This window comes from Takifugu rubripes, chromosome 3 (assembly GCF_901000725.2).
Source record: "Takifugu rubripes chromosome 3, fTakRub1.2, whole genome shotgun sequence".
NCBI lineage: Eukaryota > Metazoa > Chordata > Actinopteri > Tetraodontiformes > Tetraodontidae > Takifugu > Takifugu rubripes.
In genome coordinates this window covers 16,307,475-16,319,326 of record NC_042287.1, presented here as the reverse complement: position 1 = coordinate 16,319,326, position 11,852 = coordinate 16,307,475, and the positions used below count along the sequence as shown (strand labels likewise).

General features: G+C 48.3%; 1 protein-coding gene across 3 annotated transcripts; it reads left to right on the top strand.

Moving 5' to 3' along the window:
- Window positions 1-1,554: 1,554 nt before the first annotated feature.
- On the top strand, window positions 1,555-11,427 carry kcng1 (potassium voltage-gated channel, subfamily G, member 1). 3 transcript variants are annotated; one of them, XM_003963591.2, is made up of 3 exons: window positions 1,555-1,748; window positions 8,179-9,009; window positions 10,186-11,427. In XM_003963591.2, exons 2-3 carry the CDS (start codon window positions 8,230-8,232, stop codon window positions 10,960-10,962), a joined length of 1,557 nt encoding a protein of 518 aa, XP_003963640.1. In that variant the 5' UTR covers window positions 1,555-1,748; window positions 8,179-8,229; the 3' UTR covers window positions 10,963-11,427. The 3 variants fall into 3 exon arrangements, with proteins under 3 accessions (XP_003963640.1, XP_029690369.1, XP_029690368.1); XM_029834509.1 differs by having other exon boundaries at window positions 8,147-9,009; XM_029834508.1 differs by having other exon boundaries at window positions 1,556-1,748; window positions 8,161-9,009.
- Window positions 11,428-11,852: the final 425 nt, after the last annotated feature.

Below are 11,852 nucleotides of genomic sequence, written 5' to 3'. Positions count from 1 at the left end.
GCAGACTGACTGCGGTGCCGCTGTCACACACAAACTTGGCATCAATTAGCATGACGGAGCCATGAAAATTTTGTCGCTCTGGACCTTTGAGATTCCGCAGAGGAAAAAGAAAATCCGATATATTTTCATTTGTTGTGGAAACAGTTGTGCTGCCACTCAAATTCTGCTCGTTTTTCCAGAGAAGTTTGCACAGATGCTGTAAAAGGAAGATTATTTTTCCATTCTACTGGATGCTAACATGCTGAACTGAGCTAATAACTAAATAAAGACTGTAAAGATGGGCTTCACTTCCTCAAAAGATGTCTGTTACTCCCTAATAATAGGCTATAGTAACAACTAGGCCCTGGAATTATGGGGTTATTTACCGGTAGTTTGATGTAATTTAATCATATAATAAGATTTAAGAAAGGACAAACATGTTTATGCCTATTATTTACAGAATTTCTCCTCCAGACGCCAAACGGCAACATTTTCCATCAGAGCCACCATCTTCAAGCTGTTTCCAGCTCGCTCTGTCTTTGTCTGCAGCTCAGCAGGACAGCAGGACAGCAGGAGGGACACACTTCATTTCCCTCCAGTATGTCCGGTTCATCTGTAAGAGAATCATTTTCCAAGCCCTCGACACACGCGGGTTCTTTCACTCCCTCCCTGCAGACAATAACGGCACTGAAGAGCAGACGCTGAGATTGACTCTGTGTTTACTTTCGGTCTATCTGCACCATCACTGTTTGCTTTATGCTTTCCATGTTCCTGGCAGCTACAGCGACGACCAGACTTTTTCCTTTATCTTTTCAGGTTAAATGAAGCTTTTGGGTTGTTGTTTTTTTTTCCTTTTGAGGGTCAAACTGGTGTTTGATTCAACAGTTATTACGATTGGAAGCAGAAATGAAAACAACAGCAGCTCTGCTGATCCATATCTTCATCTTATCATCGGGCACACTGGCAGCACTTTCCCTTACATGTTTAAATTTGGACACCCTGCTGAGTCTTCTATGACCCCCCCCCCCCCCCCCCCTTCCCTCTTCCCCGCCTCCTCCACATACTGGCAATCTACTGAGCAAATTTAAACCTTTGTGTGTCTCAGAATGATGGTGATTACTCACAGTTAGAACTGTGGCGATGGTCCTCTGGCTCTCCACACTCTAAAAAATGAGGACTCCAGATGATGTTATGCAGAAATGTGTCTAAAGTAGCAATAAATATAAGAAATGTCTTGGGAAAAGAGGATTTGAGGGTTCTTTCACGACAGCCCAGCTGCTTTGGAATGATCGTTTTTCACTGCGAGTCCCAAATTTGATTTGTTTCTTTTTAATTTGATGCGGTGCCTCGATCACATGATCAAATCCTGTTTTTATCGATATCCCCCACCCCCAAGAACAAGTTAAGAAACGCTCTGATGTGGTTTCACCTTTGTTTTGAGTGTCCGCCATGGTTGCCATGGATTTCGCTCCAAAGCTTTCGGCATAATGGCACACCCACTTCTGATGTCAGCGCTAGAAGAGAGTGAGGAGGACAGAGAGGGGTGGGGGGAGGATGGGAGGGGTGAGGAAAGCCAGCCTGTTGCTCCTGATCACAATACCCCCCCGTACTCCAGCTCGGAGCCGGTGCTGTGGATGGGTGGAGCAGAGTTGAGCGAGGCGGCGGCAGAAGCTGAGCGCTCACCGTTTTTTCCCATTTTTCCTTCATGTGCATCTTTCCCATCGCCTCCAGTGAGCGGGCCGCCACAGAGGAACTGACTCAGGAACACAGTGAGTATTTTTATTTAAATCTTTACACAAAAATAGGAACTTCCTTCACAGAGATTTCACAATTAAAATGTCCATAATTTCACTCTGAACTCACATCTGAGGTGCCAAAAGTGACGATATGTGTGTAGGTTTCCTCCAATCTGGAGGAATCATTTAGGAGATTTCAAGCACATGAATTTGTTGTGTGAGTCCGTCTCCCCTCGTGTTGGACGTCCCCACGGGAGCACACAGGCAACTGTGGCGTTCACCGTGGACATCTCACACGTCCACTGCGACTGCGAGGCTGCAGCGTGTTGCGACCTGTCAACGTTTGCTGAGGAGCCTCAGGACGGCGTCTCGCTGCAGGCTGGGAAGCATCACACGCCTCTTTGGACGTGCATCAGATCTAAATAAACCCAAAGGTTTGACTCAGAGCCACTTAGAGTCCTCTGACAGTGAATCAGAGCTGATGTCATGTTTGCAGCACAGTCCCACTGAACGCTGACATTAAACGCTCCGTAATAAATACCCCTAATAGACTTCAGAAAACTCTGCCATCCTATAAATCATCCTCTCTTCTCTCCAGGTAATTGGGAATGTAATGAGATATACTAATGACTTTCTCTTGTTCTAATAGCCAACAATGGCTGACTCCCCCTTTCAAAAAAGGCTCTGAAAGGTAATTAGAAGCCACAGTTCCCAGGCTCTGTCAGCTATCTTATATTCACCCTGAAAACTCCAGATGCAGCTTCAGTGATGGGGATGAAGTTCATCCTCTCACAGTTGTAAATCCAGAAGCTTCCTTTAGCTTTTCTGCCTCATTTCCTGACAGTGACGGTGTTTGTTGCACTTGTCCAGCATTCATTACTGTGCACATCGTGTGCATTACCACACGGCTTTACAGTCCAATACCTGCTACCTGTACAATACACACACACACGACTGCATTTTTCTCTTAATTTTTTTTTTTCACACATTAATACACAAGACGTTGCACGACTCGTGTCCCCGTGTAGTCATGTAGCTACACATTAACTTCAAAATGTTTTGTTATAAATTTTGCCCAGGAAATGATTCATTTATTAATTTCTTCATATTCGTCCAAGCGAAGGAAACCTCATGTGGCTGTTTGTCTGCTTCGTCTCGTCCATCCCATCATCTAAAGCACTCTTCCCTCCCAGTTTAATCGTCTCCGGTATCGAGCTGCTCTGCTTCTGTCCTTCCAGCTTCTTTAATCTCCGCTCACTCTCACCTGCTGTCACCTGCTTCCTGCAGGGACGTTCTCAGGCTGCAGCAGGAAAGATCTGACAGACAGGCAGACACGCATACATACAGGCAGACAGACAGACAGACAGACACGCATACATACAGACAGGCAGACAGACAGACAGACAGACAGGCAGGCAGGCAGACAGGCAGTTAGGCAGACAGACAGACAGACAGACAGACAGACAGACAGACAGACAGACAGACAGACAGACACGCATACATACAGGCAGACAGACAGACAGACAGACAGACAGACACGCATACATACAGGCAGGCAGGCAGACAGACACGCATACATACAGGCAGGCAGACAGACAGACAGACAGACAGGCAGGCAGGCAGTTAGGCAGACAGGCAGTTAGGCAGACAGGCAGGCAGACAGACAGACAGACAGGCATGCATACAGACAGGCAGGCAGGCAGGCAGGCAGACAGACAGACAGGCACGCATACATACAGACAGACAGACAGACACGCATACATACAGACAGACAGACAGACAGACAGACACGCATACATACAGGCAGGCAGGCAGGAAGACAGACAGACAGACAGACAGACACGCATACATACAGGCAGGCAGGCAGACAGACAGGCAGACAGGCAGGCAGACAGACAGACAGACAGACACGCATACATACAGGCAGGCAGGCAGGAAGACAGACAGACAGACAGACACGCATACATACAGGCAGGCAGGCAGGAAGACAGACAGACAGACAGACACGCATACATACAGGCAGACAGGCAGGCAGACAGACAGGCAGGCAGACAGACAGACAGACAGACATCACATCCGTCCTGAACACACTGGGTCTGTTTAGACTGTACGTGGATGGATGGTTACAGGAAGACGGCATCAAAAGATGAAAAAAGGGGAAGCAGTTAATGCAACACAGACGGGATAATGTTATGTGGCCTTTACATAATCGAGTTATTCGTGCATCCGTGAGCACACTCAGGGAAGGAAAATGCCGGGGATGGAAAACAAGAAAACACTCGTGTGGAGCCACGGTGAGGTGGAATGTTGAGGGGAAGATGAGCACTTTGGTCTGATGAGTCCATCTCATGTCGCGCAGAGCTATAATGTCCTCTGAAATGCTGGGATGTGGAGAGGACAGACAGACAGGCAGACAGGCAGACAGACAGGCAGGCAGGCAGGCAGACAGACAGGCAGACAGGCAGGCAGGCAGACAGGCAGGCAGGCAGGTAGTTAGACAGACAGACAGGCAGGCAGACAGACAGGCAGGCAGACAGACAGGCAGGCAGGCAGACAGACAGGCAGGCAGACAGGCAGACAGGCAGACAGGCAGGCAGGCAGGCAGGTAGTTAGACAGACAGACAGGCAGACAGGCAGGCAGACAGGTAGTTAGGCAGGCAGAGAGGCAGGAAGACAGACAGACAGACAGACAGACAGACAGACAGACAGACAGACAGACAGACAGACAGACAGGCAGGCAGGCAGGCAGACAGGCAGGCAGGCAGGCAGGCAGGCAGACAGACAGACAGACAGACAGACATTACTACCTGTTATTCTGCAGTTCACTGACTCTTCACTCAGTGGCAGAACTGTAACTAATGAAGAAGAACGAGCTTTTATCTCCAGAAAATAAAGTTAATCAGATTCTCAGCATCCTCAGGTTGTCCCTGACCCGTCTCACTCTCTGTGGGTCCAGCCTGACCCGATCATCACATTCTCGTGAGCACCCTGATGCTGCTCGTGCTGCGTTGCTGTCTTCTCTGCTGACATTTGGGTCATAACCTTCAGAACCTTCTCGTCAAGTAGAATCTACAGACAGATGCTCAACGTCCATCAGATCTATTTGCTGTTGTATGCGAAGCCTGTCGCATATTTGGATTATCTGCTCTTTAAAGGCTGAGAACTGCTGGATTTTTAAGCTGTGATCACACAAGACAACACAAAAGCATCATCTTCTGGTGGTAACAGCGCAGCCGTGGTGCACCTAGCTGCCCTTATCTGATTTTTTTCAGGGGATTTTGGGTGTACAATAACAGTGCCGGCTCAAAACAAAAAGGAGACCTTTTGTTTACAAGGATTCCTGCTGGAATCACTGTGAGAGAAGCTCCTGCGGGGGTAGGAGTGCTGCTGGCACGCCCGGCTGGTTCACTGTTTTAACCAGCTTTTAGAGCGAGGACGAGCCTGGACGTTGTGTCTTGGCAGCTCTTTTGGGTGTTCACGTCCATTCCTGGACAGAACCCCCCCCCCCTCCATCACTCTGCTGGTCCATTAGAAAGCTGTTAAGGGAATTGGAGAACTTTGGTTGTTGGAGAGGCTGAGTGGTCTTGCAGGTATTTGTGGATTTGACATTCCCGTGTGATGCGTGAGCAGACCGACCAACACAGCAGAGAAATACCTGAGCATATGTGACGGGAAGCATCGCAGATTCGAACAATCTGACGATCAGATGAAAAACGCTGATCCCTCGCCTCATTTCCATGTGTTTGCTTTCACACGCTGGGTCGACTTTGAATTGCAAATCCTTCATTCAGACAGATTGTGACGAATCTGTCCAATTCTCCGTCTTTTCCATCAGCGCACGACCACAAATAGTTATTATCTGCTCATTTTAAACACTTTTACAAACCTGTTGGCACGTTGCTCTGAAGGCACCTTCAGTGACAGCTGCTATCCTGTAATTAACTAACAAATAGAAAGGGTATAAACATCGTTACAAATATAATTTCATGCATGTGAATATTAAAAAAACACTGCTTGTAACATCTAAATAATTAACAAAAGACTTTAACTGGTTCAATTAAGGCTAAAGGTTATTATTCCTGATTAATATTTAATGCAGTTTGCTGATGTGATGGATGCAAAGGTCATTAATAACTGTCAGCTTTTAAAAGCAAACACACTTCAGTGAAAACTTTTATTTTGGAAAGTATTTGACACTATGACTTTCTAAAAAAAGGAAGCAGCTGGACGCTGGTGCCAAGTCTCTCACACTGGGCCTTGAACTGGTTCTTAATGGTACGCTAGCGTTAATTGTTATTCTGAAATGCTTCTAAAATGCTTCTCAATTCTTAGCTAATTTCCTCAGTGTTACAATCACACTCGTTAGAGTCCTCCGGATCGATATCTGTGGAGACGCTCTGGGAACCGTGGTGAAGCCATGCACAATGCATCAGGCACCAGAGACTCACCACCCAGTGAGTCACCGTGCAATCTGGAGAACATGCCCTGTGGCTTAGCTGCGATAACGCTGGCACGGAGAGAGGCCAGACCTCAGCCGATCTGGTGGGGGAAGAAGAGCAGCCTTCGCTTCAGCTCTCCCTGAAAGATAAACCCCAGAGGAAAAACCCTTAAAAAGGGGGCTCGGGTGGGTGAGGGGAGCCAAAGCGAACGGTTGGAATCGAGCAGCTCGCAGGGGTTAAGTCTGCTTTAGTGTTTGAGGAGAGTGCTGCAGGCTTGTGCGCATCCACGCTGGCGACTCTGTAGGCGGACTGAAAACCTCTCCACATGGAGGGAGAACGTGAGAACTTCCAGTCATGAAGCAGCTCAGGGGAGGGATTTTTTTTTACACTCGCTTCATTCTTGGGTTTTAGTTTTTTGCCAGACGACGCCATTGTGGATTTGACAGACGATAACTCTGCTCAGAGCAGCTAACATTTGGCGCGGTGAGCAGGAACCATTCCTCAGGAAGCTTTGGGAATAGAGGCACTCAGAGGGGCTCTGTGCCTGTTTCACGGCTGCGTTTGGTGCCAGCAGTAATCACCGTCTCCCAAGACTGACAGCACAGGTGCCTGATAACAATTCAGTGACACATTCACACCCTTTTTTTAGCTGCAGAGGATTATGACCCAGAACTGGAAATGCAGGCAGTGACATTTTCATGTCTGACAGACAAATCAGTGCCAGATTCCTGCCATTGCTGCATGAGTCCAAGTTCATTTCATCAACATCTCCACTCTCCCGGTGATCCGCTGGCATTGTCTTTAGCTTTCAATCCAAACGTTCTGATTCTTTACAGCCAGAAACCACTGAAAAAGTCTGTATTCTGCGTTTGTTTGGTGAAAACCCAGATTTTTCTTTCTTTATTTAACATCTTGAGTAGCTGCAGCAGGCGGTTAGATCAGCAAATGGTCTGACATCGGTCCTGCTGTGCTCAACAGATGTTTTATGTGCAGCAGCCAGCGTGCTCGTGTTCCTGGTACCACTGGGACGTGGCTGCTTTCTTCCCGGGTTGCAACTGATGGCTAAAGGTTGAAGCGTCGCTCCGCTGCTGCCTGCATGTCAGGGATGTTTCAGACAGATAACAGCTCTGTTGTCCCAGTCAGGACAAACAGGATTTTTTCCTCAGGACGACCAGACCCAGTCGCACCCAGCAAACACCAGATGTACAGTAAACACACCACTTTAACGGTGCACAGCCTGACCGGAAGCATGAGGCCAAGTGCATCCTTGCTGCCGACTGTTAAAACTGTTTTTATTGAACGCTTGAGCACGGCTCCACTTAAACAACTGCAGATATAGACTCTCTGGGGTTTGAGTGAATTAATACCCACAAAAACACAAATCTCAATCAGCAGCAGAGAGCAGCCACTCACGCCCTGAAAACCAGGCGGCTCTGCAGGCAGCAGGCCAGACGCACGGCGTAGATGGCTGCTTACCTCCCCCGCTGAAGAGGCACAAACCTTTCCCATCACATTTCTAAAGCGCTGATATGATCTTCGGCGTGTCAAAACATCACAGCTGTCCACCAGGTGGTATTTACTGAAGGGAAAAGATCGTTTTGTTAATGAATAGACCTATTTTTGCACCACAGGTAAAACCAGAGAAGGAATGAGAGACTCAAACTTGTGTATGGAGCTAAGATCTTAAGTTTTCATGGCAGTTAAGATGCATGTGCTGTGCACGGCTCCTGCAGCAGCAGCAGTGGGGTTATTTAGGTAGGAGAGGAGCCGCTTTGTGTCTTTATTGGCAATGTAAAGTCTTGGCGCCGACGCACTCAACTCCCAAGTTTAAGCGCTCTCGTTAAGAGTTAATGGATGCTCTTTAAATAATTCACCACCAGAACCCAAAGGATTAAATGAATAATCAAGTGTATGTAAAGCATACAAGCACTATTAAATGAATAATATATTTAGTTAGTTTGGTTTAAATCCTGTTCTTCCTTTTCATTCTGGGTGAAACTCATCAGCTGGTTGTTCCTGTGAAGGTGATGTGATGGCGGCAGATTGAGCCCAGGGATGTGACCAGACCAGTAAAGATGACTCTGCTGGCGGGCGATGGCTCCGACTACGACTACAGTGCCCTGAGTTGCTCCTCCGACACCTCCCTCAATGCACCTCCGCTACAAGAGGAGGAGGCTCAAAAGGGAGCGTTCTACAAGAGAGCGCAGTGTCTCCCAGAGCTGAGCGCCGCCTGTGACGACGCCCTGCTGTCCAGTTCCCGTAAACTCCACGCCATCATCAACGTGGGTGGTCTGAGGTACCAGCTGCCCTGGACCACCTTGGAGGACTTCCCGCTGTCTCGTCTGGGCCAGCTGCACCTCTGCAGCACCTTCGACGAGATCATGGGCATCTGCGACGACTATGACGTCGCTCACAACGAGTTTTTCTTCGACCGCAGCCCAGGTGCCTTCCGCACCATCCTCACCTACCTGCGGGCGGGGAAGCTGCGCTCCCTCCGGGAGATGTGCGCCCTCTCCTTCAGGGAAGAGCTGGTCTACTGGGGCGTCCCTGAGGAGAGACTGGAGTGGTGCTGCCGCCGCCGGCTCCTGCAGCGCATGGAGGAGTTTGAAGCAATGGAGAGAGCGGAGGAGGAGGAGCTCCTGGATGACCAGCTGGACTTGGACAGCGGCCAGGGGGAGCGTGCAACAGAATCCAGGATCAACCACTGCATGGCCCGGTTAAGAGATATGGTGGAGAGGCCTCACTCGGGCCTCCCAGGGAAGATCTTTGCCTGTTTGTCCGTGTTGTTTGTCACCATCACGGCCGTCAACCTGTCAATCAGCACCATGCCCGCCATGAGGGAAGAAGAAGAGGCGGTGAGTATTCCGAGCTTCCTGCACACATTTCTGCTGCCTTCATCACAAGGTGAGGTGGCCCTGATTGACAGCTGAGAACTTCATTACTGCTGCTCAGGCTGTGATGATGGACACACATGACATCGGAACAAGGTGGCAGCACGTTCTCATGCTGCTTTTAATCAGGACAGAAACCTGTTCTGTGGTTTTGAAGGTCGGGAGAACCAGACAAGATACCTGAATAGATACTAGCGTAGATAAGCAGCAGCTGTAGAAAAATGAGGATAAAATGTCTGGAACATGATCTCTGCACAACAGTGACTCTAATCATTCATTAGACATCCATTCCAATTAAACTCAGCAATTTTATTTTGAGCTGAGTTATCAGAACCAAACTCTGCCATCTCGTTTTGCCGGCTGATGAAAGATGAGAATTTTCAGTCGCTGAAATCTATTTCTGTCAAACAGCTTCATTAGCGAGACCATGTTTAATGATCACAATTAGAAAACTGTCCTGCTTCGCTTCCGAGTGGGAAGATAGTGTCTGTGTTGGCGTGTGAAGGGGAAGCCGACGCCTTTATTTCATCTGGACCCACTCAAACCATTTATTTCTGCTGCAGCCTGCAGATTCAGCTCCGTTTGCTTCCTCCAGCTCCTTCATTTTATAGCATTAAATGTGGGATTAGTAAAAAAAAGAAGGTAATTGCTGATCTGCAGAATTGTGGTATTGATAATGGCATAAAAGACTTGATGAGGTCACAGTTTCATGTTCCTGCTGACACATCTCCTCTGAGTCTGTGTCATCCATCCATCACTGTCGTCAGCCTGGTACACTGTTGCATTAAACATCCTCCTGTATTGAAAATAAGGTTTGTTTTAGATGTTTGTAAAGCTCTCCACCCTCTGCGATGGGGTTTTCCTCCCAGTTTTAGCTAATATAGAGTGCACTTGAATGCTAATCTTGTGTCTTTTGAGCTGTTGTGAAAGAGAATCGCGTGGCAGTGCATTAACGTTTGAGACAAACACCACAATAATTCATAATCAATATGTCTAAATCTGCCCCGGAGTATATGAGCACATTCATTTGGGGATAAATGTAGTTGGAGTCTGTACATGAATGAAATGCTTCCCTCTAGTGACCACAGTTGCTCAGAGGTATGCTAGGTGACCACGCTCACACATGTCTGCTGTCACCAGGGCACGTGTTCCCAGATGTGCTACAACATCTTCATCGTTGAGACGGTGTGCGTGGCCTGGTTCTCGCTGGAGTTCACCCTGCGCTTCATCCAGGACCGCAGGAAGATCACCTTCCTCCGGCAGCCCCTCAACCTGATCGACGTGGTGGCCATTCTGCCCTATTACATCACCCTGCTGGTGGACAGCACCTCCACAGGGGAGAGAAAACTGGGCTCCGGCAGCAGCTACCTGGACAAAGTGGGTCTGGTCCTGCGTGTCCTCAGAGCCCTGCGCATCCTCTACGTGATGCGGCTGGCGCGCCACTCTCTGGGCCTGCAGACGCTGGGCCTGACGGCTCGCCGCTGCACTCGGGAGTTTGGGTTGCTGGTGCTCTTCCTGTGCGTGGCCATCGCGCTGTACTCCCCGCTGCTGTACTTGATCGAGAACGAAATGGCCACGACTCAGGAATTCACCAGCATCCCTGCCACTTACTGGTGGGCCGTCATCACCATGACAACAGTGGGCTACGGAGACATGGTGCCGAGGACCATCCCGGGCCAGGTGGTGGCTCTCAGCAGCATCCTGAGCGGGATCCTCCTCATGGCCTTTCCCGTCACCTCCATCTTCCACACGTTCTCGCGCTCTTACGTGGAGCTGAAGCAGGAGCAGCAGAGGCTGCTGCAGAGGAGGACACACTTCCTGTTGAGGAGCCGCATGGCCGGACTCGGCAGCAACATGTCCTTGGAGAGCGACATGCTCTTCAACATGGGCTCGGACAGAGGAGACGTGGACGACTGAGAGGACAGAGGGTGTGATGACAGTGAAAATCAGGTGAAACAGTGACATAAAAGTTCCTAAAAATGGGGAGATCTCTTCTCCTGCCCAGATATGCAGCCTCGCTGTGTAGCAGTATTTTTCTTTTCTTCATGAATGTGAGTGAAGGGAAATGACCGGAAGAGGCTCGACATCGTGAATTTGATCAAAACCATCATCACAGCAAGTTTGGAATCCTTTAAGATCTCTATTAATTCATGCTTTGAATGGCTTTGAATCTGAAGTTCTTAGACAAGGTGGGTGTGTAAAAGGTGATGCTACTTCCTCCCGTTGTACAACTGGAAAGTGCAGGATTGGATGAGAAGCATTCGGGCACCACATATTAACAGAACTTGATGGATAACAACAGCACACCTCACACAGTATAACAATCATTTATGGACCTATTATGTAACTAACTGTATTAAACTTACTAAAGAAATAAAGGAAATGAGGATATTAAAATTTGGATTTCATTTATAATTTGTCAGTTTTGGTGGGCTTGCTGCTCTCGTTATTATGCTTGTGATTTAATTGTTCATTCATTTTCCTGTTCTTAATTTTATTTTATTTTTTTAAGTGACGATATTTACACAACTTTTAAAACTCTGCACGAAAGGTGAAATTCTGCCCTCATGAGGTGAAGACTTCCATGAAAATGATGATGATAGTTTCGCCAAAGGGATGGAGGCAAAGCGGCGGTGAAGCCTTACGACGCAGTACCGCGTTTAAGCGGCAGGTGGCAGCCGTGCGTCAGTAAAACAAAGTGGCGCTCGACTAAAGATCACAACATCCCACAATGATGCGGGAAATCCTAAAATATTTTGGCCCCATACGGCGTGCAGACCACCGTGGTTTCAAATCACACCGAGACC

Coding starts and splice junctions, on each gene's coding strand:
- kcng1 (XM_003963591.2), top strand. CDS start 8,230: ATGACTCTGCTGGCGGGCGATGGCTCCGACTACGACTACAGTGCCCTG. Junction 9,010..10,185: donor TGAGGGAAGAAGAAGAGGCG/GTGAGTATTCCG, acceptor TGCTGTCACCAG/GGCACGTGTTCCCAGATGTG.